This window comes from Oncorhynchus gorbuscha, unplaced genomic scaffold, assembly GCF_021184085.1.
Source record: "Oncorhynchus gorbuscha isolate QuinsamMale2020 ecotype Even-year unplaced genomic scaffold, OgorEven_v1.0 Un_scaffold_3989, whole genome shotgun sequence".
NCBI lineage: Eukaryota > Metazoa > Chordata > Actinopteri > Salmoniformes > Salmonidae > Oncorhynchus > Oncorhynchus gorbuscha.
In genome coordinates, this window is record NW_025748113.1 from 12,673 (window position 1) to 39,252 (window position 26,580).

Sequence of the window (26,580 nt, forward strand, 5' to 3'; positions counted from 1 at the left end):
CCCTAACCCTAAAGCATTAAATAACCCTACTGCATTAAATAACCCTACTGCATTAAATAACCCTACTGCATTAAATAACCCTAAAGCATTAAATAACCCTAAAGCATTAAATAACCCTAACCCTAAAGCATTAAATAACCCTACTGCATTAAATAACCCTACTGCATTAAATAACCCTACTGCATAAAAGAACCTAATGCATAAAATAATCCTAAAGCATTAAATAACCCTAACCCTAAAGCATTAAATAACCCTACTGCATTAAATAACCCTACTGCATTAAATAACCCTACTGCATAAAAGAACCTAATGCATAAAATAATCCTAAAGCATTAAATAACCCTAAAGCATTAAACAACCCTACTGCATTAAACAACCCTACTGCATTAAATAACCCTAACCCTAAAGCATTAAATAACCCTAACCCTAGAGCATTAAATAACCCTAAAGCATAAAACAAATAATATACTTCACAAACCACACAAAGAAATCTTTTTGCATGCCAGTGCTTTTTAATTATTTACAAAACCACCTGAGGAAGACAGACATACATTCTATTGAACCTTTCCATTGCACAATTTCTCTCAATATTTCATTTAAGTATGAGTGTAGAATGTAGAAACGGTGAGCAAAATGCTAATTGTGTATCCCCCATACAATACATATAGAGCCTAATATATATATATTTGTTTAACTATAATATATGAAAATATTGGACATTTGAATTCTGATACGGAGTTGCTATCTAAAATAGGAAACTGAGTCCGTCCGTATAGTACCACTTTCAATAGTGCACCGTCACCAGTACACATCTCCCTACTCTCATCACCGGTACACATCTCCCTACTCTCATCACCGGTACACATCTCCCTACTCTCATCACCGGTACACATCTCCCTACTCTCATCACCGGTACACATCTCCCTACTCTCATCACCGGTACACATCTCCCTACTCTCATCACCGGTACACATCTCCCTACTCTCATCACCGGTACACATCTCCCTACTCTCATCACCGGTACACATCTCCCTACTCTCATCACCGGTACACATCTCCCTACTCTCATCACCGGTACACATCTCCCTACTCTCATCACCGGTACACATCTCCATACTCTCATCACCGTGAAGACTCATCACTACTCTCCTACTCTCATCACGGTACACATCTCCCTACTCTCATCACCGGTACACATCTCCCTAATCATACACATCTCCCTACTCTCATCACACACATCTCCCTACTCTCATCAACAGTACAATCTCCCTACTCTCATCACATATCAGCATGTCCCAATACTTCATCACCAGACACATCTCCCTACTCTCATCACCTGTACAGACATCTCCCTACTCTCAACTCTACAGATACATATGGATCACCGTACAATCTCCCTACTCTCATCACCGGTACACATCTCCAACTCTCATCAGTGAAGACAAACTACTAAGGACTGTAAAAGAGTTTACAGGAACATCAAAAATAAAGATCAACACAATATTCAGTGTCAACAACAGAACAACCATGTCAACACATATCAGCATGCTGTTTGGACTGTAGACACCTCAGCATACCTCAACTCTACAGATACATATGGATTGTAGAAACCTCAGCATACTTCAACTCTACAGATACATTTGGACTGTAGAAACCTCAGCATACTTCAACTCTACAGATACATATGGACTGTAGAAACCTCAGCATACTACAACTCTACAGATACATTTGGACTGTAGAAACCTCAGCATACCTCAACTCTACAGATACATATGGATTGTAGAAACCTCAGCATACTTCAACTCTACAGATACATTTGGACTGTAGAAACCTCAGCATACTTCAACTCTACAGATACATTTGGACTGTAGAAACCTTAGCATACTTCAACTCTACAGATACATTTGGACTGTAGAAACCTCAGCATACTTCAACTCTACAGATACATTTGGACTGTAGAAACCTCAGCATACTTCAACTCTACAGATACATTTGGACTGTAGAAACCTCAGCATACTTCAACTCTACAGATACATTTGGACTGTAGAAACCTCAGCATACTTCAACTCTACAGATACATTTGGACTGTAGAAACCTCAGCATACTTCAACTCTACAGATACATTTGGACTGTAGAAACCTCAGCATACTTCAACTCTACAGATACATTTGGACTGTAGAAACCTCAGCATACTTCAACTCTACAGATACATTTGGACTGTAGAAACCTCAGCATACTTCAACTCTACAGATACATTTGGACTGTAGAAACCTCAGCATACTTCAACTCTACAGATACTTTTGACAAATAAATGCATACACATATAGTGTACACATCCAGTATGGATATCATGCATGTACACATTGAACAGAGCAAATGTTCAGCCACAGGCTGAGTACACTAACATGTACAATAAACGCATGCAACCAAAAGGTTGGTCATAGGCTACGTCACAAATTATACCCTATTCCCTATATAGTGCACTAGTTTAGACCGGCTCAAAAGTCCCACACTATACTCTGTATAGGGTGCCATTTGTGACACAGACATAGACATGTCAGCTACTCAAATAGCATAAACATTCAGGAACAAGATCATGCTCCGGTCTACATTCATTAAGGAAAACGACAGGAGAGATAGAGAGGGCAGGGGTAGATACAGAGAGAGATACAGAGAGAGATACAGAGAGAGATACAGAGAGAGATACAGAGAGATACAGAGAGATATACAGAGAGAGATACAGAGAGAGATACAGAGAGAGATACAGAGAGATACAGAGAGAGATACAGAGAGATACAGAGAGATACAGAGAGAGAGATACAGAGAGAGATACAGAGAGATACAGAGAGATACAGATACAGAGAGAGATACAGAGAGAGATACAGAGAGATACAGAGAGATACAGAGAGAGATACAGAGAGATACAGAGAGATACAGAGATACAGAGAGATATAGAGAGATACAGAGAGAGATACAGAGAGAGATACAGAGAGATACAGAGAGATATACAGAGAGATACAGAGATACAGAGAGATACAGAGAGATATACAGAGATATACAGAGAGATGAGAGATACAGAGAGATACAGAGAGAGAGAGAGGGGGTAGATACAGAGAGAGATACAGAGAGAGGGGTAGATACAGAGAGATACAGAGAGAGGGGGTAGATACAGAGAGATACAGAGAGAGGGGGGTAGATACAGATACAGAGAGATACAGAGAATACAGAGAGATACAGAGAGATACAGAGAGAGATACAGAGAGGGGGATAGATAGGGGACAGAAATAGAGACAGGGGATACAGAGAGATATACAGAGAGAGGGGGATAGATAGAGGAGACAGAAATAGAGAGGGCAGGGGTAGATACAGAGAGAGATACAGAGAGGGGGGTAGATACAGAGAGATACACAGAGAGATACAGAGAGAGATACAGAGAGAGATACAGAGGGGGGTAGATAGAGACAGAAATAGAGGGGCAGGGGTAGATACAGAGAGAGATACAGAGAGGGGCAGGGGTAGATACAGAGAGAGATACAGAGAGAGGGGGGGTAGATACAGAGAGAGATACAGAGAGAGGGCAGGGGTAGATACAGAGAGAGAGGGGGGGTAGATACAGAGAGATACGGAGAGAGAGGGGTAGATACAGACAGAGAGGGGTAGATACAGAGAGGGAGATACAGAGAGAGGGGGGTAGATACAGAGAGAGATACAGAGAGGGGGGTAGATACAGATACAGAGAGGGGGGAGTAATACAGAGAGAGGAGATACAGAGGGGGGGGGTAGATACAGATACAGAGAGGGGCAGGGGTAGATACAGAGAGAGATACAGAGAGACAGGGGGTAGATACAGAGAGATACAGAGAGATACAGAGAGAGATACAGAGAGGGGGGTAGATAGAGAGAGAGACGGGGGGTAGATACAGAGAGAGATACAGAGAGATACAGAGAGAGGGGTAGATACAGAGAGATACAGAGAGATACAGAGAGAGGGGGTAGATACAGAGAGATACAGAGAGAGGGGGTAGATACAGGGGGTAGATACAGAGAGAGAGGGGGGGTAGATAGAGAGAGAGGGCGGGGGGTAGATACAGAGAGAGATACAGAGATACAGAGAGAGGGGTAGATAGAGAGGGGGGGGGTAGATACAGAGAGAGATACAGAGATACAGAGAGGGGGGGGGTAGATAGAGGAGACAGAAATAGGGGGTAGATACAGAGAGAGAGAGACAGAGGGGGGGGGGTAGATACAGGAGACAGAAATAGAGAGGGGGGTAGATACAGAGAGAGAGAGAGGGGAGAGAGATACAGAGAGATACAGAGAGGGGGGGTAGATAGAGAGAGAGAGAGAGGGGGTAGATACAGAGAGATACGGAGAGAGGGGGTAGATAGAGAGAGAGGGCGGGGGGTAGATACAGAGAGATACAGAGAGATACAGAGAGAGAGGGGGGGGGGGTAGATACAGAGAGGGAAAGAGAGAGAGGACGGGGGGTAGATACAGAGAGAGAGAACAGGGGGGTAGATACAGAGAGAGAAAGAGAGAGAGGACGGGGGGTAGATACAGAGAGAGAGGACGGGGGGTAGATACAGAGAGAGAGGACGGGGGGTAGATACAGAGGGAGAGAGGGGGCGGGGGGTAGATACAGAGAGAGAAGAGAGAGAGGACGGGGGTAGGGGGGAATAGATACAGAGAGAGAGAGACAGGGGGGGTAGATACAGAGAGGGAATACAGAGAGAGAGGACGGGGGTAGATACAGAGAGAGGGACGGGGGGGTAGATACAGAGAGGGAAAGAGAGAGAGGACGGGGGTAGATACAGAGAGAGGGGCGGGGGTAGATACAGACAGAGAGAGGAGGGACAGGGGGGTAGATACAGAGAGGGAGATACAGAGAGGGAGGATACAGGGGGGGGGGGTAGATACAGAGAGAGAGGAAGATACAGAGAGAGGAGGACAGGGGGATACAGAGAGGTAGACAGAGAGAGAGGACGGGGGGGGTAGATACAGAGAGGGAAAGAGAGAGGACAGGGGGTAGATACAGAGAGGGAAAGATACAGAGAGAGGACAGGGGGGTAGATACAGAGAGGGAAAGAGAGAGAGGACAGGGGGGTAGATACAGAGGGGAAAGGAGAGGGGGTAGATACAGAGAGGGAAAGAGAGAGAGGACAGGGGGGATACAGAGAGGAGAGAGAGGGGGGGGGTAGATACAGAGAGAGGGACAGGGGGAGATACAGAGAGAGAGAGGACAGGGATACAGGGGGGGAAGATACAGAGAGGGGGTAGATACAGAGAAAGGACAGGAAGGGGGTAGATACAGAGAGGGAAGGGGGTAGATACAGAGAGAGAAAGAGAGGGGACAGGGGGTAGATACAGAGAGGGAAAGAGAGAGGACAGGGGGATACAGAGAGGGATACAGGGGGTAGAGGGAAAGAGGAGAGAGAAAGGGGGGACAGGGATACAGAGAGGAGAGAGAGAGGAGATACAGAGAGAGAGAGGACAGGGGGTAGATACAGAGAGGGAAAGAGAGGGACAGGGGGTAGATACAGAGAGAGAAAGGACAGGGGGGTAGATACAGAGAGGGAAAGAGAGAGAGGACAGGGGGAGAGAGAGGAAGGGGGTAGATACAGAGAGGAAAAGAGAGAGGAAGGGGGTAGATACAGAGAGGGAAAGAGAGGAGGACAGGGGGTAGATACAGAGAGGGAAAGAGAGAGAGGACAGGGGGGTAGATACAGAGAGGGAAAGAGAGAGAGGACAGGGGGAAAGAGAGAGAGGACAGGGGGTAGATACAGAGAGGAAAGAGAGAGAGGACAGGGGGTAGATAAGAGAGAAAGAAAGAGGGAAGGGGTAGATACAGAGAGGGGAAAGATACAGAGAGAGGAGAGGGGGGGGTAGATACAGAGAGGAAAGAGACAGGGGGGGGTAGATACAGAGAGGGAAAGAGAGAGAGGAGGGGGTAGATACAGAGAGGACAGAGAGGGGAAGGGGGTAGATACAGAGAGGGAAAGAGAGAGGAAGGGGTAGATAAGAGAGAGAGGAAGGGGTAGATACAGAGGGGGTAGATACAGAGAGGGAAAGAGAGAGAGGAAGGGGTAGATAAAGAGAGAGGGGGGTAGATAAGAGAGGGAAAGAGAGAGGGAAGGGGTAGATACAGAGGGGGAAGGGGTAGATACAGAGAGGGAAAGAGAGAGAGGGGGGGGTAGATACAGAGAGGAGGAAAGATACAGAGAGAGAGGAAGGGGGTAGATACAGAGAGGGAAAGAGAGAGGACGGGGGGTAGATACAGAGAGAGGAAAGAGAGAGGGGGGGTACAGGGGGGAAGTAGATACAGAGAGGGAAAGAGAGAGGACAGGGGGGAAGGGGTAGATACAGAGAGAGAGGAAGGGGGTAGATACAGAGAGGGAAAGAGAGAGAGAGAGGAAGGGGTAGATAAAGGGGGGGGTAGATACAGAGAGGAAAGAGAGAGAGGAAGGGGGGTAGATACAGAGAGGAGAGAGAGAGGGGTAGGAGGAGGGGGGTAGATACAGAGAGGGAAAGAGGAGGGGGGGTAGATACAGAGAGAGAGGAAGAGATACAGAGAGGAAAGGGGGGGGTAGATACAGAGAGGGAAAGAGGAGAGGGGGGGTAGATACAGAGAGAGAGGACGGGGGGTAGATACAGAGAGGGAAAGAGAGAGAGGGACAGGGGGGTAGATACAGAGAGAGGGACAGGGGGGTAGATACAGAGAGAGGGGGGAGAGAGGGAAGGGGGTAGATACAGAGAGGGAAAGAGAGAGAGAGGGGGGGTAGATACAGAGAGAGGGGGGTAGATACAGAGAGGGAAAGAGAGAGAGGACAGAGAGGAGAGGGAAAGAGAGAGGGGGGTAGATAAAGAGAGAGAGGAAGGGGTAGATACAGAGAGGAAAGAGAGGAGGGGGGGTAGATACAGAGAGGGAAAGAGAGAGAGGACAGGGGGTAGATACAGAGAGAGAGGAAGGGGGTAGATACAGAGAGGGAAAGAGAGAGAGGGGGGGTAGATACAGAGAGGGAAAGAGACGAGGAAGGGGTAGATACAGAGAGAGAGAAGGGGGGTAGATACAGAGAGGAGGACAGGGGGTAGATACAGAGAGAGAGGACGGGGGGTAGATACAGAGAGGGAAAGAGAGAGACAGAGAGGAGGAAGGGGGTAGATACAGAGGGGGAGATAGATACAGAGAGGGAAAGAGAGACGGAAGGGGGTAGATACAGAGAGAGAGGACGGGGGTAGATACAGAGAGGGAAGAGAGAGAGAGGAAGGGGGGATAAAGAGAGAGAGAAAGGGGGTAGATACAGAGAGGAAAGAGAGAGAGGAAGGGGGTAGATACAGAGAGGGAGAGGACGGGGGGTAGATACAGAGAGAGAGAGGGGGGTAGATACAGAGGGGAAAGAGAGAGATAGATACAGAGAGAGAGGACGGGGGGTAGATACAGAGAGAGAGGACAGGGGGTAGATACAGAGAGGAAAGAGAGAGAGGGACAGGGGGTAGATACAGAGAGAGAGACGGGGGGTAGATACAGAGAGGGAAAGAGAGAGAGGACAGGGGGGTAGATACAGAGAGAGAGGACGGGAAGGGGTAGATACAGAGAGGGAAAGAGAGAGAGGACGGGGGTAGATACAGAGAGAAAGAGAGACAGGGGGGATAGATAGGGAGAGAGAGAGGACAGGGGGTAGATACAGAGAGGGAAGAGAGGGACAGAGAGGGAAAGAGAGAGAAGGGGGTAGATACAGAGAGAGAGAGAGACAGGGGGGGGGTAGATACAGAGAGAGAGGACGGGGGGTAGATACAGAGAGGGAAAGAGAGGACAGGGGGTAGATACAGAGAGAGGAAGATACAGAGAGAGAGGACGGGGGGTAGATACAGAAAGGAGGAAGGGGGTAGATACTGAGAGAGGAAAGGGGGTAGATACAGAGAGAGAGGACGGGGGGGTAGATACAGAGAGAGAGGAAGGGGGGTAGATACAGAAAGAGAGGAAGGGGGTAGATACAGAGAGGTACAGAGAGGGAAAGAGAGACGGAAAGAGAGCGAGAAAAAGAGAGATCACAGTGATTTCTTGTACATGAAGGCATAACACATTGGTTACTGGACATCTTTGGTTTCAAAGCCGGTCCATGGATGCACAAGCTTTAACAAACAGGAGGTTTATCACGTGGGCAGCATTACTACATTTCACAAGAGCAGTGCAACGAAGGTGTGAGCAGGAATCTAATATGAATGGATGCTTCACACTCAATGTTCTTGTAATTACAATGTCATAAAGATCAACACGTCGTCCACTGACGTGTCCTACAAGGTGGAAACAAAGTGTAAAAAACAGACCTTTTTAATACCCCAACTAGATCAGGTTGAGGTACAGACACTACAGACACTACAGTACCACACAGCCTCCCCTCCTCCTCTCTCCCCCTCCCTATCTCAGAATTCCCCCTCCCTCTCTCCTCCCTCCTTCTCTCACCCCTCCCTCTCTCCTAATTCCCCCTCCCTCCCTCTCCCCTCCCTCCTCCCCCTCCCTATCCCTAATCCCCCTCCCTCTCTCTCCCTCCCTCTCCCCCTCCCTCTCTCTAATTCCCCCCCTCCCTCTCCCCTCCCTCCTTCTCTCTCCTCCCTATCTCCTCTTCCCCCTCCCTCTCTCCTCCCTCCTCCCCCCCTCCCTCCTCCTAATCTCCCCCTCCCCCTCCCTCCTTCTCTCTCCCCTCCCTATCTCCTAATTCCCCCTCCCTCTCTCCTCCCTCTCCGATTCCCTCTCTTCAAACCTCAGCCTCCTGCCCCTGAGACAGCTGACCAGACCCTATACTTCCATCTGATCCCAGATGACCACTAGACTCTGTAGTGAGAACTGATGTCTGATCAAGTACTGAATTTGACCCAAACTCTGGATGACCACTAGACTCTGTAGTGAGAACTGATGTCTGATCAAGTACTGAATTTGACCCAAACTCTAGTTGCGAGTTCTGACTGGAGTCAGGATTTTGATTGGTCTCTGGGTTGGGTCCTGACTTAGAGCCAGGACTTTGATTGGTCTCTGCAGTTCTGTGTGTGTGCTGCTGATAGGATGAGCCCAGCTCCTTCCACTTCATGCGGTTGGCTGCTATCCCATCAACCATAGGCTTCAGCTTCACATTAAGCTTCATCAGAGCCTAGAGGGGAGACAGTGTGGGAGACTGACTTAGAAGGGGCTGTATCGCAGACAGACACCGGCTCATTTCATGCAGGATGACTGAGAAAAGGGAGGAAATAAAGACATTTCAGAAGACATCATACTGTGAAAACATACAGGTCTGGACTAAATGAAAGTACTGGACATAGATTTTATTGCGTAGGATTTCCCCTTGAACTTGGTGTGTCAGTAACAAACAGACTAGATGGGTTTAGAACAGGCGAGTCCGTTACCTGGTAGAGGGGCTTACAGATCCCATCTATCCACTCCAGCTGCAGGGCGGGCAGCTCGTCTTTACGATTACGGTCAAAGATGGCCTGAGCCGAGAGACGGGGGGAGGGGGGGTTACAGTATCATCCTGGCACTCCTAATCACTTAACTAACTTTAGTCATTTCATCCCAACAGTTGAATATCTAAAGAAAGAACTCCCTAGATCAAGGCTCACGTTTGGGAACCCAGAGGGCGTTAGAAAGATACTGAAGCTCAGCAGAAGGAAAGATAAAAGTCGACTTTCTAAATGCTGTGCAGACTAAAGGTGCTTTAATGGAGTTTGGACTCAAGGGAATCAAGGTCGTAGTGGATGGAGAGTTAATATCAAAGTTGATGATCTGACATTGAAGATAAGTTTATTTTGAAGGGAGGGGTAGTTGGAAGTGAAGTTGTACAATGAAGTGTAATTTAACAGGAAGTGTAGTTTAACAGGAAGTGTAGTTTAACAGGAAGTGTAGTTTAACAGGAAGTGTAGTTTAATGGGAAGTGTAGTTTAACAGGAAGTGTAGTTTAATGGAAGTGTAGTTTAACAGGAAGTGTAGTTTAACAGGAAGTGTAGTTTGAAGGGAAGTGTAGTTTGAAGGGAAGTATAGTTTAATGGGAAGTGTAGTTTAACAGGAAGTGTAGTTTAATGGGACGTGTAGTTTAACAGGAAGTGTATTTTAATGGGAAGTGTAGTTTAACGGGAAGTTTAGTTTAACAGGAAGTGTAATTTGAAGGGAAGTGTAGTTTGAAGGGAAGTGTAGTTTGAAAGGAGGTGTTACAGTAGTACTGTATTCTGCTTACCGCTGGAGTTAACTTGAGCTCTGACCTCTCCCTGTCACCTTGCTCGAAAAACTCACTGGTCACCAACTCCGCAACCTGTCGTGGGATTTCAAAGTTATGTCAATCATGTCAATGATGATCCTATGGACTCTAGTCAAAACTAGTACATTAAGTTTTGTAACATTTCACCTGTTTGGAGATCTCCCAGGGGCGGGTCACTGCACCCAAGTCACATGCTGTCATTAGCATAGACCTGGTGATGACAGAGGTCAGAGGTTGTTTAGAACCAAACCAAGTCTCCACATAAGGAGATTGTTGATCATGGTTCAATAGACAAGTAAGAAAGATGGAAGGACCTGAGAAGTTCTCTGTGAGCCTCGTCTGTCCAGCTGAACTCTCCAGAGAGAACACGGTCAAAGAACTGGCTCCTCCTCCTGTTTAGGATTACAGACAGAGTCAAAGAACTGGCTCCTCCTCCTGTTTAGGATTACAGACAGAGTCAAAGAACTGGCTCCTCCTCCTGTTTAGGATTACAGACAGAGTCAAAGAACTGGCTCCTCCTCCTGTTTAGGAGCACAGACAGAGTCAAAGAACTGGCTCCTCCTCCTGTTTAGGAGCACAGACAGAGTCAAAGAACTGGCTCCTCCTCCTGTTTAGGAGCACAGACAGAGTCAAAGAACTGACTCCTCCTGTTTAGGAGCACAGACAGAGTCAAAGAACTGGCTCCTCCTCCTGTTTAGGAGCACAGACAGTCAAAGAACTGGCTCCTCCTCCTGTTTAGGAGCACAGACAGTCAAAGAACTGGCTCCTCCTCCTGTTTAGGAGCACAGACAGTCAAAGAACTGGCTCCTCCCCCTGTTTAGGAGCACAGACAGAGTCAAAGAACCGACTCCTCCTGTTTAGGAGCACAGACAGTCAAAGAACTGGCTCCTCCTCCTGTTTAGGAGCACAGACAGAGTCAAAGAACTGGCTCCTCCTCCTGTTTAGGAGTACAGACAGAGTCAAAGAACTGGCTCCTCCTCCTGTTTAGGAGTACAGACAGAGTCAGAGAACTGGCTCCTCCTCCTGTTTAGGAGCACAGACAGAGTCAAAGAACTGGCTCCTCCTCCTGTTTAGGAGCACAGACAGTCAGAGAACTGGCTCCTCCTCCTGTTTAGGAGCACAGACAGAGTCAAAGAACTGGCTCCTCCTCCTGTTTAGGAGCACAGACAGTCAAAGAACTGGCTCCTCCTCCTGTTTAGGAGTACAGACAGAGTCAAAGAACTGTCTCCACCTCCTGTTTAGGAGCACAGACAGATGTCAAAGAACTGGCTCCTCCTCCTGTTTAGGAGCACAGACAGTCAAACTGGAACTGGCTCCTCCTCCTGTTTAGGAGCACAGACAGGCCTGTCAAAGAACTGGCTCCTCCTCCTGTTTAGGAGCACAGACAGTCAAAGAACTGGCTCCTCCTCTGTTTAGGAGCACAGACAGTCAAAGAACTGGCTCCTCCTGTTTAGGAGCACAGACAGTCAAAAACTGGCTCCTCCTCCTGTTTAGGAGCACAGACAGTCAAAGAATGGCTCCTCCTCCTGTTTAGGAAGCACAGAGTCAAAGAACTGGCTCCTCCTCTTGTTTAGGAGCACAGACAAAATCAATTAGAACTGGCTCCTCCCCTCAAAGATATTATGACTCCTCCTGTTTAGGAGCACAGACAGTAATACATGGAAGGGGAATGACAGGGTTGTCAAATGAAGCTCTCCTCCTCCTGTTTAGGAGCACAGACAGAGTCACTCTGAGGATCATGACTGCATGGTTGAGGACTCAAGAGGGCTCCTCCTCCTGTTTAGGAGCACAGACAGTGTCAACAGAATTGGCTCCTCCTCCTGTTTAGGAGCAGACAGAGTCACAGAACTGGCTCCTCCTCCTGTTTAGGAGCACAGACAGAGTCACAGAACTGGCTCCTCCTCCTGTTTAGGAGACAGACAGACAGGCAGACTGGCTCCTCCTCCTGTTTAGGAGCACAGACAGAGTCAAAGACTGGCTCCTCCTCCTGTTTAGGAGCACAGACAGTGTCACAGAATTTTTCTCCTCCTCCTGTTTAGGAGCACAGACAGAGTCTGAACTGGCTCCTCCTCCTGTTTAGGAGCACAGACAGAGTCACAGAACTGGCTCCTCCTCCAGACAGAACATCACAGAACTGGCTCCTCCTCCTGTTTAGGAGCACAGATAGAGTCACAGAACTGGCTCCTCCTCCTGTTTAGGAGCACAGATAGAGTCACAGAACGGATACAAGGAAAAGGAGGGAGGTTCAATGGCAAAGCAGATGGGAGGAGCCTGAGTGCCGGTCTGTTTCTGTTCTACAACTGCATGTGGAAGTCTTACTGGAAGTGCAGGGTGAGGTCAGTGGAGAGGATGGCCTGTTTCAGTAGCTGCATCATACTACTGTACTCTTTGGAACACAGGTTGGCAAAGATATTATGACCCTGTTGGAAGACATGAGCAAAATGTATATTAAGATATTATGACCCTGTTGGAAGACATGAGCAAAATATATATTAAGATATTATGACCCTGTTGGAAGACATGAGCAAAATGTATATTAAGATATTATGACCCTGTTGGAAGACATGAGCAAAATATATATTAAGATATTGTGACCCTGTTGGAAGACATGAGCAAAATATATATTAAGATATTATGACCCTGTTGAAAAAGATATATTATCAGGTAATACATGGAAGGGGGAATGTCAGGGTTGGGGAATAAATGGAAGCTCTTAAGTAAAGGTGATGGTAGCCAAGGTCACCTCACTCTGTAGGATCATGACTGCATGGTTGAAGTGATGGTGCTCCAGAGTAGCTGATGTCCCGTAGAGCAGGGCCAGAGCAGAGCCAGTCCTGTAGGAAGCAGCAGAGGAGGGACATTCAACTGATTGATTTAACAGGGAAGATGGATGGACAGGCAGACGGGTGGACGGACGGACGTGCAGACTGACTGATCAGACTAATATCGTCCTAATTTTTCTTTATTTTCCTTCATTTTCCTTATTTCTCTTCGGTGCTCAGCCGAGGTGACTCACTTGGCCTGGAAGGCGTTGTTGGTGCCACGGTGGTCTAAGTCATGGCAGAGACAACCCACCATCAACGCCAGGGTCTCTGCATCCGACAGAACATCCTGGAAACCAGCCGTCTGTGGACACAGAGGTAACTGAAGTACCGAAACTATCCAAGACATTACTAGTGTCCCAAACGGCACTCTATTCACTATATAGTGCACTACCCTTGTCCCGTCCCTGGTCAAAAGTGGAGAACAAAATAGGTAATTTGGGACAGAACCATTGTAATTGGTTAATCTTTACTTTAATTGCCTTGGTGGGGAAACAAATTGAGGAACAATGTGAACAAAACAGTTTGCCCTGACAAAGGGGATGAATACTTATTGACTCAAGGCATTTCAGCCTTAAATGTTAAATCATTTAAAAAGTTTCAAAAACATAATTCCATGTTGACATTACGGGGTATTGTGTGTGGGCAAGTGACACAAAATCTCAATTTAAAGAAATGTTTTAATTCTGGCTGTAACACAACAAAATGTGGAAAAGGTCAAGGGGTGTGGATTCTTGATGAAGGCACAGTAGAACCCTTTTTTGAAGGTTCTATAAGGGTTTTAAATTGAACTTTTACAGTGCTGTAGAGAACCCTTTCCTAAGGTTCTACAAAGAACCATTCAAATATGGTTCTACATACAATAGCACCAAAAAGGTTCCGCTATGCTTACAACCCTTTGTCATTGTTATTGAGAACGCCCAATGGTTCTTTTCTTCCCCCAATAGAACCTTGTATGGAGAATGGTTCTTTAAAGAATCTTTGTCAATCTCAAAGATTCTACAAATAACCTTTTGAAGAACATTACACTGTGTTTTATTCTGGTTAGTCGTATTATATTGTTAAAACTCCATAGTTGTCATTATTGTGTTAACTGGTAGCTGTGGAAGGTCTGGGGTCCCTGAGGAGAGGATTGGAATCGTCTGACTCAGCAAACAGAACTGACACAAGGTCTTACACAGAGTCTTTTACAGGACACTGTCCTGGTCATATTCAAATCTGACATGGAATAACACAACAGATTAGATCAACTGGAATGACACTCTCACTCACGGCTGCACAAAAAGATTTTTGAGCAAACCCCGCCCTTACATTTTAATTATCACTAAAAGATCAAAGAACCCTTTTATGAACTGCAAAGAACCATTTAAGGGCTCAAAGGGAACTTTGACTCATTATGGTTCGGTTCCACATTGAACCATCCGCCTTACCAAAGAACCCTTGAGGAACCCTCTTTTCTAAATGTGTACATAGAGCATATTTTGTTGCGTTGACTCACTGTGATCATGAGGAACATGCACTGGCACACGTTGAAGGCATGCCTCCAGTTATGGTATGCCACCGTGCGATCCAAATTATGGTATGCCACCGGGTTGATAGTTCTCCTCACCGTTGTAGCAAGATCAGCCCACAGGACCTGAGAGGGAGGAGGGACTCCCATAGGGTTGTAATATTCTTGGTACTCCCAATAGGGTTGTTCTCAATATTCTGGTTACTGTAACATGTCACCAAGAGAGTTCATCAAAAACAAGATCAATAGGGTTGTAATATTCTGGTACTCCCAATAGGGTTGTAATATTCTGGTACTCCCAATAGGGTTGTAATATTCTGGTACTCCCAATAGGGTTGCAATATTCTGGTACTCCCAATAGGGTTGCAATATTCTGGTACTCCCAATAGGGTTGTAATATTCTGGTACTCCCAATAGGGTTGTAATATTCTGGTACTCCCAATAGGGTTGTAATATTCTGGTACTCCCAATAGGGTTGTAATATTCTGGTACTCCCAATAGGGTTGTAATATTCTGGTACTCCCAATAGGGTTGTAATATTCTGGTACTCCCAATAGGGTTGTAATATTCTGGTACTCCCAATAGGGTTGTAATATTCTGGTACTCCCAATAGGGTTGTAATATTCTGGTACTCCCAATAGGGTTGTAATATTCTGGTACTCCCAATAGGGTTGTAATATTCTGGTACTCCCAATAGGGTTGTAATATTCTGGTACTCCCAAAAGGGTTGTAATATTCTGGTACTCCCAATAGGGTTGTAATATTCTGGTACTCCCAATAGGGTAATTTCTGGTAAATAGGCTTGTAATATTCTGGTACTCCCAATAGGGTTGTAATATTCTGGTACTCCCAATAGGGTTGTAATATTCTGGTACTCCCAATTGTAATATTCTGGTTGTTGTAATATTCTGGTAATATTCTGATGCCCAGCTCCCAATAGGGTTGTAATATTCTGGTACTCCCAATAGGGTTGTAATATTCTGGTACTCCCAATAGGGTTGTAATATTCTGGTACTCCCAATAGGGTTGTAATATTCTGGTACTCCCAATAGGTTCTGACCCCAATAGGGTTGTAATATTCTGGTACTCCCAATAGGGTTGGTATATTCTGGTACTCCCAATAGGGTTGTAATATTCTGGTAATAGGGTTGAATCCCAGTCCCTCATATTCTGGTACTCCCAATAGGGTTGTAATATTCTGGTACTCCCAAAAGGGTTGTAATATTCTGGTACTCCCAAAATTCCCAGGTTTTACAGAAACCCCAGTTGGAAGATTCCCGGAATCAGGACAGAATAACCAGGAAATCTGTTACAATCCAACCAGGATTTCTGGAAAATGTAGTGATTTTGGAAAAGTTGCTGGAGAGAAATAAGAAAGCCTCTCCATTCTCCCTCATTGTTGACCTCACTCACGTCGTAGTCAATCTTAAACTTCTGGACGGCTCCGAGTTCCAGAAACATCCGGAGGGAGGCAGTGATCATGGCGTCGTTGTCCAATGAGAAATCGTTGAAGTGGAACTCTTCGATGCCCAGCTCACTGCTCAAAGGGATCTTAGCAGCCTGAGGGAGTAGAATGTGGGGGTGAATATTGAGCGTCCTAGTAGGTGAACAGGAAATAACAAACTCAAAGCCTCACCTCCCCTCCTCACCAGTCCCTCCAGTCCCTCTTTATGATAGGTCCTCCGACCCCGACCTCCACCTCCCAGTCCCCCTCACCTCCACCAGTCCCTCACCAGTCCCTCCAGTCCCTCTTTATGATAGGTCCTCCGACCCCCTCCACCTCCACCAGTCCCCCTCTTTATGATAGGTCCTCACCCCCAGTCCCCCTCCAGTCCCTCTTTATGATAGGGACTCTGACCCCCACCTCCACCCTCACCTGTCCCTCTTTATGATAGGTCCTCTGACCCCCACCTCCACCCTCATCAGTCCCTCCAGTCCCTCTTTATGATAGGTCCTCTGACCCCCACACCCACCTCCACCCTCACCAGTCCCTCTTTATGATAGGTCCTCCGACCCCCACCTCCACCCTCACCAGTCCCTCTTTATGATAGGTCCTCCGACCCCCACCTCCACCCTCACCTGTGCCTCTTTATGATAGGTTCTCCGACCCCCACCTCCACACCTCACCAGTCCCTCTTCATGATAGTCCTGGGGTGTACCCGTTAGTCTTACGTAACAAAACGTTTTGCAACAGAAATGGACGTTTCTATTGTTTCTATTCAGGTAGATTCCTCCCTGTTTCATTCCATTTTCTTCTGTTTGGTTCCTAGTGAATACACCCCTGGGAAAGTAACCAGGTGACTTCTACATGGACATCTGTTTTGATTATTATCTTGTAGATTTAGTTTGTTTGTTTTCTCTATTCCTTCTACATGTAATGTAATTCTCAGACATACCTTGAGTCTGTCCACCTCTACCTTGGAGCATGTGGCGTGGTAGGACAGCATCTGAGGCAGGAGAAAACATCATCATGGACTCTCTCTCCCTCTTATATCCCACTCTCTCTCTCTCTCTCTCTCTCTCTCTTTCTCTCTCTTTCTCTCTCTTTCTCTCTCTTTCTCTCTCTTTCTCTCTCTTTCTCTTTCTCTTTCTCTTTCTCTTTCTCTTTCCCTGCAGGTGGGTGTGGGACATGCATGATGATATGGGATCTAGCGCAAAGTAGTGCACTATATAGGGAATAGGGTGCCATTTGGGATGCATACATAGACGCAATATTGTCTTCTTCACACTACTCATGACTGCATGTTTACAGTATCATCCTCTACTGCCTGAGCCGATCCGACATACATTAATATTCAGCAGGGTTCTTCTCTCCCACCATAAATATTTCAGGTATTTTCACTGTTTCCAAAGAGGGGATGCTGTCAATAAAAGATTGCACACTGCAAAAAGTGTCAGGAGTAAAAACATACTAGTGTATATATATAATGTAATATATCAATATTTAGTATAATATATTAGTATATAGTATATAAATAATTGAATATACTAAGATATGTAGTATATAATTTAATATACCAATATATAGGTATATATATATAGTATATATATAGTATATATATAGTATATATAATGCAATATATTAGTATATAGTATATTATTATTATTATTATATTATTATAATATAATGTACTAATATATAGTGTATATAATATAATATACTAGTATATAGTGTATACATAATATACTAGTATATAGTTTATACATAATATAATATAAGATACTAGCATATAGTAAATATATTATACTAGTATATAGTGTAGATTAATAATATAATATAATATATATAATATAATATACTAGTATATAGTAAATATAATATACTAGTATATAGTGTATACATAATATAATATACTAGTATATAGTATATATAATATACTAGTATATAGTGTATACATAACATAATATAATATACTAGTATATAGTCTATATAATATATACTAGTATATCGTCTCTCATCAAGTCTGATATGTGTTTTAACCACATTACCTCCGTTGTTTCATAAAGCATTCTGAGGACCAGACAGACAGACAGACAGACAGACAGACAGACAGACAGACAGACAGACAGACAGACAGACAGACAGACAGACAGACAGACAGACAGACAGACAGACAGACAGACAGACAGACAGACAGACAGACAGACAGACAGACAGACAGACAGACAGACAGACAGACAGACAGACAGACAGACAGACAGACAGACAGACAGACAGACAGACAGACAGACAGACAGAGGAGCCTAAAGCCCAGCAACTAGACTGGCTAGCTAACACGTTCATTTTACATTTACATTTCAGTCATTTACCAGACACTCTTATCCAGAGCGACTTACAGTCAGTGCATTCATCTTAAGGTAGCTGTGGGACAACCATCTATCTCAGTCATAGTAAGTACATGTTTTCTCAGTAAAACAGCTATCAGTAAAGTCAGAGCTCGTAGGGGGGGAAAGTCATGTGCGAGTGTTAGTGCACGAAAGGCATATCTAAAAAAAAAAAATCCTAAATGCCTAGTGAGTGAAGGGAGAAAAGTACATGGCTCAGTCCCAAATTGCACCCTAAGCCCTTTATAGTGCACTACTTTTGACCATTTGGAATTCAGCCTATCAATGCTCACATCCAGAGCCACAGACTGCTTGGCCCAGGTCTTCTTCACTTGATTGTACATCATGGTGTTGTTGATCCCCAGCCCACAGAATATCACAAAGGCCTGTATGGAGAAAAACGTTTCCACCAATAAAACAGCTTTCAAGTTAGGCAATAAGGCATGAGGGGGTGTGGTATATGGCCGATATACCACGGCTAAGGGCTGTTCTTAAGCACGACACATCGCGGAGTGCCTGGATACAGCCCTTAGACGTGGTACATTGGCCATATATCACAAACCACAGAGGCGCCTTATTGCTATTATAAACTGGTTGCCAATGTAATTAGAGCAGTAATAGCATGGCTGTCAGCCAATCAGCATTCAGGGCTCGAACCACCCAGTTTATAATATCTATTATACAACAGGTGGGTCTAATCCTGAATGCTGATTGGTTAAAACCGCATTCTAGCCAGTGTCTATTCCACAAGTTACCAGCGGCTAAATCTATGACATTGAAATGTCTATTTACTCTGTTCCATCTGACTGAATCCACTGTCTCATCATACATATCTACAGTGAGGGGAAAAAGTATTTGATCCCCTGCTGATTTTGTACGTTTGCCCACTGACAAAGACATGATCAGTCTATAATTGTAATTGTAGGGTTATTTGAACAGTGAGAGACAGAATAACAACAAAAAAATCCAGAAAAACGCATGTCAAAAATGTTATAAATTGATTTGCATTTTAATGAGGGAAATAAGTATTTGACCCCCTTTCAATCAGAAAGATTTCTGGCTCCCAGGTGTCTTTTATACAAGTAACGAGCTGAGATTAGGAGCACACTCTTAAAGGGAGGGCTCCTAATCTCAGTTTGTTACCTGTATGACAGACACCTGTCCACAGAAGCAATCAATCAATCAGAATCCAAGCTCTCCACCATGGCCAAGACCAAAGAGCTCTCCAAGGATGTCAGGGACAAGATTGTAGACCTACACAAGGCTGGAATGGGCTACAAGACCATCGCCAAGCAGCTTGGTGAGAAGGTGACAACAGTTGGTGCGATTATTCGCAAATGGAAGAAACACAAAAGAACTGTCAATCTCCCTCGGCCTGGGGCTCCATGCAAGATCTCACCTTGTGGAGTTGCAATGATCATGAGAACGGTGAGAAATCAGCCCAGAACTACACAGAAGGATCTTGTCAATGATCTCAAGGCAGCTGGGACCATAGTCACCAAGAAAACAATTGGTAACACACTATGCTGTGAAGGACTGAAATCCTGCAGCGCCCACAAGGTCCCCCTGCTCAAGAAAGCACATATACATGCCCATCTGAAGTTTGCCAATGAACATCTGAATGATTTCAGAGGACAACTGGGTGAAAGTGTTGTGGTCAGATGAGACCAAAATGGAGCTCTTTGGCATCAACTCAACTCGCCATGTTTGGAGGAGGAGGCATGATGCCTATGACCCCAAGAACACCATCCCCACTGTCAAACATGGAGGTGGAAACATTATGCTTTGGAGGTGTTTTTCTGCTACAACTTCACCGCATCAAAGGGACGATGGACGGGGCCATGTACTGTCAAATCTTGGGTGAGAACCTCCTTCCCTCAGCCAGGGCATTGGAAATGGGTCGTGGATGGGTATTCCAGCATGACAATGACCCAAAACACACGGCCAAAGGCAACAAAGGAGTGGCTCAATTTATTTATTTTATTTTTTATTTCACCTTTATTTAACCAGGTAGGCTAGTTGATAAGAAGCACATTAAGGTCCTGGAGTGGCCTAGCTAGTCTCCAGACCTTAATCCCATAGAACATATGTGGAGGGAGCTGAAGGTTTGAGTTGCCAAACGTCAGCCTCGAAACCTTAATGACTTGGAGAAGATCTACAAAGAGGAGTGAGACAAAATCCCTCCTGAGATGTGTGCAAACCTCTTGGCCAACTACAAGAAACGTCTGACCTCTGTGATTGCCAACAAGGGTTTTGCCACCAAGTACTAAAGTCATGTTTTGCAAAGGGGTCAAATACTTATTTCCCTCATTAAAATGCAATTCAATTTACAACATTTTTGAAGCGTGTTTTTCTGGATTTTGTTGTTGTTATTTTGTCTCTCACTGTTCAAATAAACCTACTGTTAAAATGAGACGGATCATTTCTCTGTCAGTGGGCAAACGTACAAAATCAGCAGGGGATAACTTTTCTCCCTCACTGTAGATATAGATAGATAAAACCTGCTCAATCCACTGTCTCAACATACATATATAGATATAGATAGATAGAACCTGCTCAAATCACTGTTTCATCATACATACATAGATATAGATAGATAGAACCTGCTCAACCCACTGTCTCATCATACATATAGATAGATAGAACCTGCTCAAACCCACTGTCTCATTATAGTATATAGATAGAACCTGCTCAACCCCACTGTCTCATTATAGATATAGATAGATAGAACCCGCTCAACCCACTGTCTCATTATAGATATAGATAGATAGAACCTGCTCAACCCACTGTCTCATTATAGATATATAGATAGAACCTGCTCAACCCCACTGTCTCATTATAGATATAGATAGATAGAACCTGCTCAACCCACTGTCTCATTATAGATATAGATAGATAGAACCTGCTCAACCCACTGTCTCATTATAGATATAGATAGATAGAACCTGCTCAACCCACTGTCTCATTATAGATATAGATAGATAGAACCTGCTCAACCCACTGTCTCATTATAGATATAGATAGATAGAACCTGCTCAACCCACTGTCTCATTATAGATATAGATAGATAGAACCTGCTCAACCCACTGTCTCATTATAGATATAGATAGATAGAACCTCAGTGGAGAGGGAGCTCGCCTCAAACAGTCTTTGATCTGCATCATTGAACGTCCTCCTGTCCAGGCGATTTAGAATTTGGGCAACCCCTTAGAACAGTACAGAAAATACATCAATATTTGTCATTATTGAACGGGTGGAATAGCAGAAAGGTAAAAAGACAGAGTGGTTTTCTAGTGACAGTGGATGTCTGAACAGACTGGTGAACCCACCTATTATCTGATGAGTCCGATTCCAGATGGGGACGCACAGTACTGATCTGATGTGGAATCCTGAGGCTTGATCTGCCTGGGGAGTACCGAGTGGAATGTTACTCTGTGTGTGTGTGTGTGTGTGTGTGTGTGTGTGTGTGTGTGTGTGTGTGTGTGTGTGTGTGTGTGTGTGTGTGTGTGTGTGTGTGTGTGTGTGTGTGTGTGTGTGTGTGTGTGTGTGTGTGTGTGTGTGTGTGTGTGTGTGTGTGTGTGTGTGTGCATACAGATGTAGGATCTTAATTTAATCACTCTTTTGTTGCTGAGAATGTTCCTGCACAGGAGGGAATGCAAACCTGCAGTGTATTCAAGGTTTAAAAAAAGCTTTTCAAAGTTTGTAATTTCCACTTTGAAATGTCAGGATAGTCAGGATCAAAAAATGTATCATCCCCCTAAAAAAAATTTGCATTAATCATAATCCACATAATATTCACATTTCCTGTTTCTGCAGGATTATTTTCCTGCTGTAGCAAACTGGCTCAAATTAAGATCCTACATCTGTACGTGTGTGCCCGTGTGTGCCTGTGTGACACATTGTGTCCAAATGTGTGTGTGTGTGTGTGTCCACCCGTGCGTGTGTTGATGGTGAGTGATTGGTGCCCCACCTCAGCATCAAAGCGGGGGTCCTGACAGACGTCGCTGATGTTAACAGGCAGTCCTGTGGACGCCACCAGCTCAGCAATGCTGTTATTGATCAGCCAATCAGAGCAGGACAGCTTCTCCATGCTGACTTTGTCAGAGACACACACTCTCAAGAAATGCAAAATACATGGATTGGGGATACAGGAGGATGTCAGTCCTTCCTATAAATGATTATGTATAACTGTTAAAATATCTTCTCCCAAGCAGTGGAGACTTCACCTGATGTCACGGTCCATGTTGCACAGGGGAGACATGAGCTCAAAGGTCTTTGAGAACTTTACCACCTGCAGAAAATACACACAATTGGAGAGGGAAGAATTAGAGAGGGGAGAATTGGAGAGGGGAGAATTGGAGAGGGGAGACTTGGAGAGGGGAGACTTGGAGAGCAAAGTATTGGAGAGGGGAGAATTGGAGAGGGAAGAATTAGAGAGGGAGAATTGGAGAGGGAGAATTGGAGAGGGAGACTTGGAGAGGGGAGACTTGGAGAGCAAAGTATTGGAGAGGGGAGAATTGGAGAGGGAGAATTAGAGAGGGAAGAATTAGAGAGGGAGAATTGGAGAGGGAGAATTGGAGTGGGGAGAATTGGAGAGGGATAATTAGAGAGGGAGAATTGGAGAGGGGAGACTTGGAGAGCAAAGTATTGGAGAGGGGAGAATTGGAGAGGGAAGAATTAGAGAGGGGAGAATTAGAGAGGGGAGAATTGGAGACGGGAGACATGGAGAGCAAAGTATTGGAGAGGGGAGAATTGGAGAGGGAAGAATTAGAGAGGGGAGAATTGGAGAAGGGGGGACTTGGAGAGGGGAGACTTGGAGAGCAAAGTATTGGAGAGGGAATAATTGGAGAGGGAAGAATTAGAGAGGGAGAATTGGAGAGCAAAGTATTGGAGAGGGGATACTTGGAGAGGGGAGACTTGGAGAGCAAAGTATTGGAGAGGGGAGACTTGGAGAGGGGAGACTTGGAGAGCAAAGTATTGGAGAGGGGAGATTTGGAGAGGGAAGAATTAGAGAGGGGAGAGGTGAGACTTGGAGAGCAAAATATTGGAGAGGGGAGAATTGGAGAGGGATCATTTGGAGGGAGGGAATCATTTGAGAGGGGAGACTTGGAGAGCAAAGTATTGGAGAGGGAGACTTGGAGAGGGAGACTTGGAGACTTGGAGAGCAAAGTATTAGAGAGGGGAGAATTGGAGAGGGGAGACTTGGAGAGCAAAGTATTGGAGAGGGAGAGGGAATCATTTGGAGGGAGACTTGGAGAGGGAAGAATTAGAGAGGGAGACTTGGAGAGCAAAGTATTGGAGAGGGGAGACTTGGAGAGCAAAGTATTGGAGAGTGGAGGAATTGGAGAGGGGAGACTTGGAGAGCAAAGTATTGGAGAGGGATAATTGGAGAGGGAGAATTGGAGAGGGGAGAATTGGAGAGGGAGAATTGGAGAGGGGAGAATTGAGAGGGGAGAATTGGAGAGGGAGAATTGGAGAGAGGGAGAATTACAGAGGGAGAAGTAGAGAGGGGAGAATTAGGAGGGATAAATTAGGAGGGGAGGGGGGAGAATTTGGAGAGGGGAGAATTGGAGAGGGAGAATTGGAGAAGGGAGAATTGGAGAGGGAGAATTGGAGAGGGGAGGATTGGAGAGGGGATAATTGGAGAGGGGATAATTAGAGAGGGGAGAATTGGAGAGGGGAGAATTTCAGAGGGGAGAATTAGAGAGGGGAGAATTAGAGAGGGAAGTATTGGAGAGGGAAAACAGAAGGAAAGAGAAATTAAGAAAATAAAGGAGGAGAGGAGAGCTGAGGTCTCACAGGTGAGTTTATTGTTTATGACACATTCATAGCAGAGGAGAGGAGAGAAATGAGAGAAGGAGGAGGAGAGGAGCCGGGGAGAAGAAATTAGAGGAGGGGAAGGAGAGGAGTTGAAGAGAAGGAAGCAGAGGAGAAGAGGGGAGAGGAGCCGGGAGAAGGAAGTAGAGGAGAAGAGGGGAGAGGAGACAGGGAGAAGGAAGCGGAGGAGAAGAGGGGAGAGGTCAGTCTCACAGGTGAGTGTATATCCTCCAGCAGCAACACAGAGCAGCGTTCACACTGCAGCAGGGTCACAGCTCTCTGCATGATCTTCCTCACTATCTTCTCCAGGTCTGTCTGTTCCTCAAACAGGTCATTCACCACCTCTAGCAGAGCCTGGAGGAGCACAACAACAACACTGACCACTCTCTCTATTTGTCTAAGAAATGGAGAGAGAGAGAGAGTCTGGAGAACGGTGTAGTGTACAACTCCTCAGAGGGTATAAAGTTTAGCTTGTGATTGTTGACATGTTTTCCCATTTGTTGTTGTGAACAGTAGATTCAATGTATACTGTAAACTGTTTGTCCCTTTAAATGCAATAGACATCTAAATGATGGCTTACATAATCAGGACTAATCATCTTGTTTATGGTTGGAAGTCTAATTCAACATAAATTGAGAGACAGACAGGCTATGTGAGAGAGACAGACAGGCTATGTGAGAGAGACAGGCTATGTGAGAGACAGACAGGCTATGTGACAGACAGACAGGCTATGTGAGAGAGACAGGCTATGTGAGAGACAGACAGGCTATGTGAGAGACAGACAGGCTATGTGAGAGAGACAGACAGGCTATGTGAGAGAGGTAGGCTATGTGACAGACAGACAGGCTATGTGAGAGACAGACAGGCTATGTGAGAGACAGACAGGCTATGTGAGAGAGACAGACAGGCTATGTGAGAGACAGACAGGCTATGTGAGAGAGACAGGCTATGTGAGAGACAGACAGGCTATGTGAGAGAGACAGACAGGCTACGTGAGAGAGACAGGCTACGTGAGAGACAGACAGGCTATGTGAGAGAGACAGGCTATGTGAGAGACAGACAGGCTATGTGAGAGACAGACAGGCTATGTGACAGACAGACAGGCTATGTGAGAGACAGACAGGCTATGTGAGAGACAGACAGGCTATGTGAGAGACAGACAGGCTATGCACTCTTAGAAAAAAAAGGTGCTATGTAGAACCTAAAAGGGTTCTTTGGCTGTCCCCATAGGAGAGTCCTTTGAAGAATCCTTTTGGGTTCCACGTAGAACCATTTCCACAGAGAGTTCTACATGGAACCCAAAAGGGTTCTACCTGGAACCAAAAGGGTTATCCTATGGGGGCAGCCAAAGAACCCTTTTGGAACCCTTTCCACAGAGAGTTCTACATGGAACCCAAAAACTTGGGTTCTACATGGAACCCAAAAGGGTTATCCTATGGGGGCAGCCAAAGAACCCTTTTGGAACCCTTTTTTGGAAGAGTGTGTGAGCCAACTCACCCTGCTCCTCTCGTACTCCTTCCGAGACTCTGAAAACAACTTGGCGTTGGAGATGGATATTCCGCAGAAAGGTAGATACATCTGCAGCACCTGATGGGGGGAAGCAGAGGAGAAGACAGAAATACTTCTAGTTCTGAGACTAAATGATAAACAGAAAAAACAACATCTATAATTCAGTGGTTGGAGTCTGATCTCAACTTTACTGTGTTCCTTCTAAACAGCCTAGTCCCAAAATCCATCTGTGGGATATTACAAACCTTTTTGGGCCGTCAAGAGTATCTGTGTAAACGTGTGTGTGTGTGTGTGTGTGTGTGTGTGTGTGTGTGTGTGTGTGTGTGTGTGTGTGTGTGTGTGTGTGTGTGTGTGACCCAGTGTGTGTGTGTGTGTGTGTGTGTGTGTGTGTGTGTGTGTGTGTGTGTGTGTGTGTGTGTGTGTGTGTGTGTGTGTGTGTTGGTGGCTAGTTTACCATTAATAACGTTCTTCTTTTCTTCAACGTCTAATAACACACCTGGCTGCTTTCCTCTTAATGGAGTATTGATTTAGTGAATTAATTACTCAGGTATTACGTAGGTATTCTGAATGTGCTGGACAACAAGCAGTCACTTACGTAAGATTGAGTCTTTATTAATTGGTTTTCTGTTAATTAAGCAGCCTGTGGGGTTACTGCCACAGATAGACCTATTTACCAACACACACTGAACATACATCTCAACCCAACTCTTTGATATGTGCTGCCATTTCTCTCAAAGACTCAAAGACAGTGCATGACAGATAGATAACATGCATGCATCACAGATAACATGCATCACAGATAGCATGCATCACAGATAGCATGCATCACAGATAGCATGCATCACAGATAACATGC

General features: G+C 45.3%; 1 protein-coding gene across 1 annotated transcript; it reads right to left on the reverse strand.

The window, feature by feature from the left end:
- Positions 1–8,250: 8,250 nt before the first annotated feature.
- LOC124028299 (dual 3',5'-cyclic-AMP and -GMP phosphodiesterase 11A-like) lies at positions 8,251–25,802 on the reverse strand (the record flags this gene model as incomplete). Its single annotated transcript, XM_046340401.1, has 19 exons — positions 8,251–8,292; positions 8,928–9,143; positions 9,397–9,480; positions 10,221–10,295; positions 10,389–10,452; positions 10,556–10,633; positions 12,561–12,661; positions 12,985–13,075; positions 13,258–13,367; positions 14,562–14,699; positions 15,987–16,133; positions 16,970–17,020; positions 18,692–18,784; positions 21,537–21,604; positions 21,728–21,803; positions 22,369–22,511; positions 22,635–22,689; positions 24,429–24,569; positions 25,713–25,802. Coding segments are annotated over 19 exons (1,863 nt in total), but the record flags the coding sequence as incomplete, so codon positions are not given.
- Between the last annotated feature and the right edge of the window lie 778 nt (positions 25,803–26,580).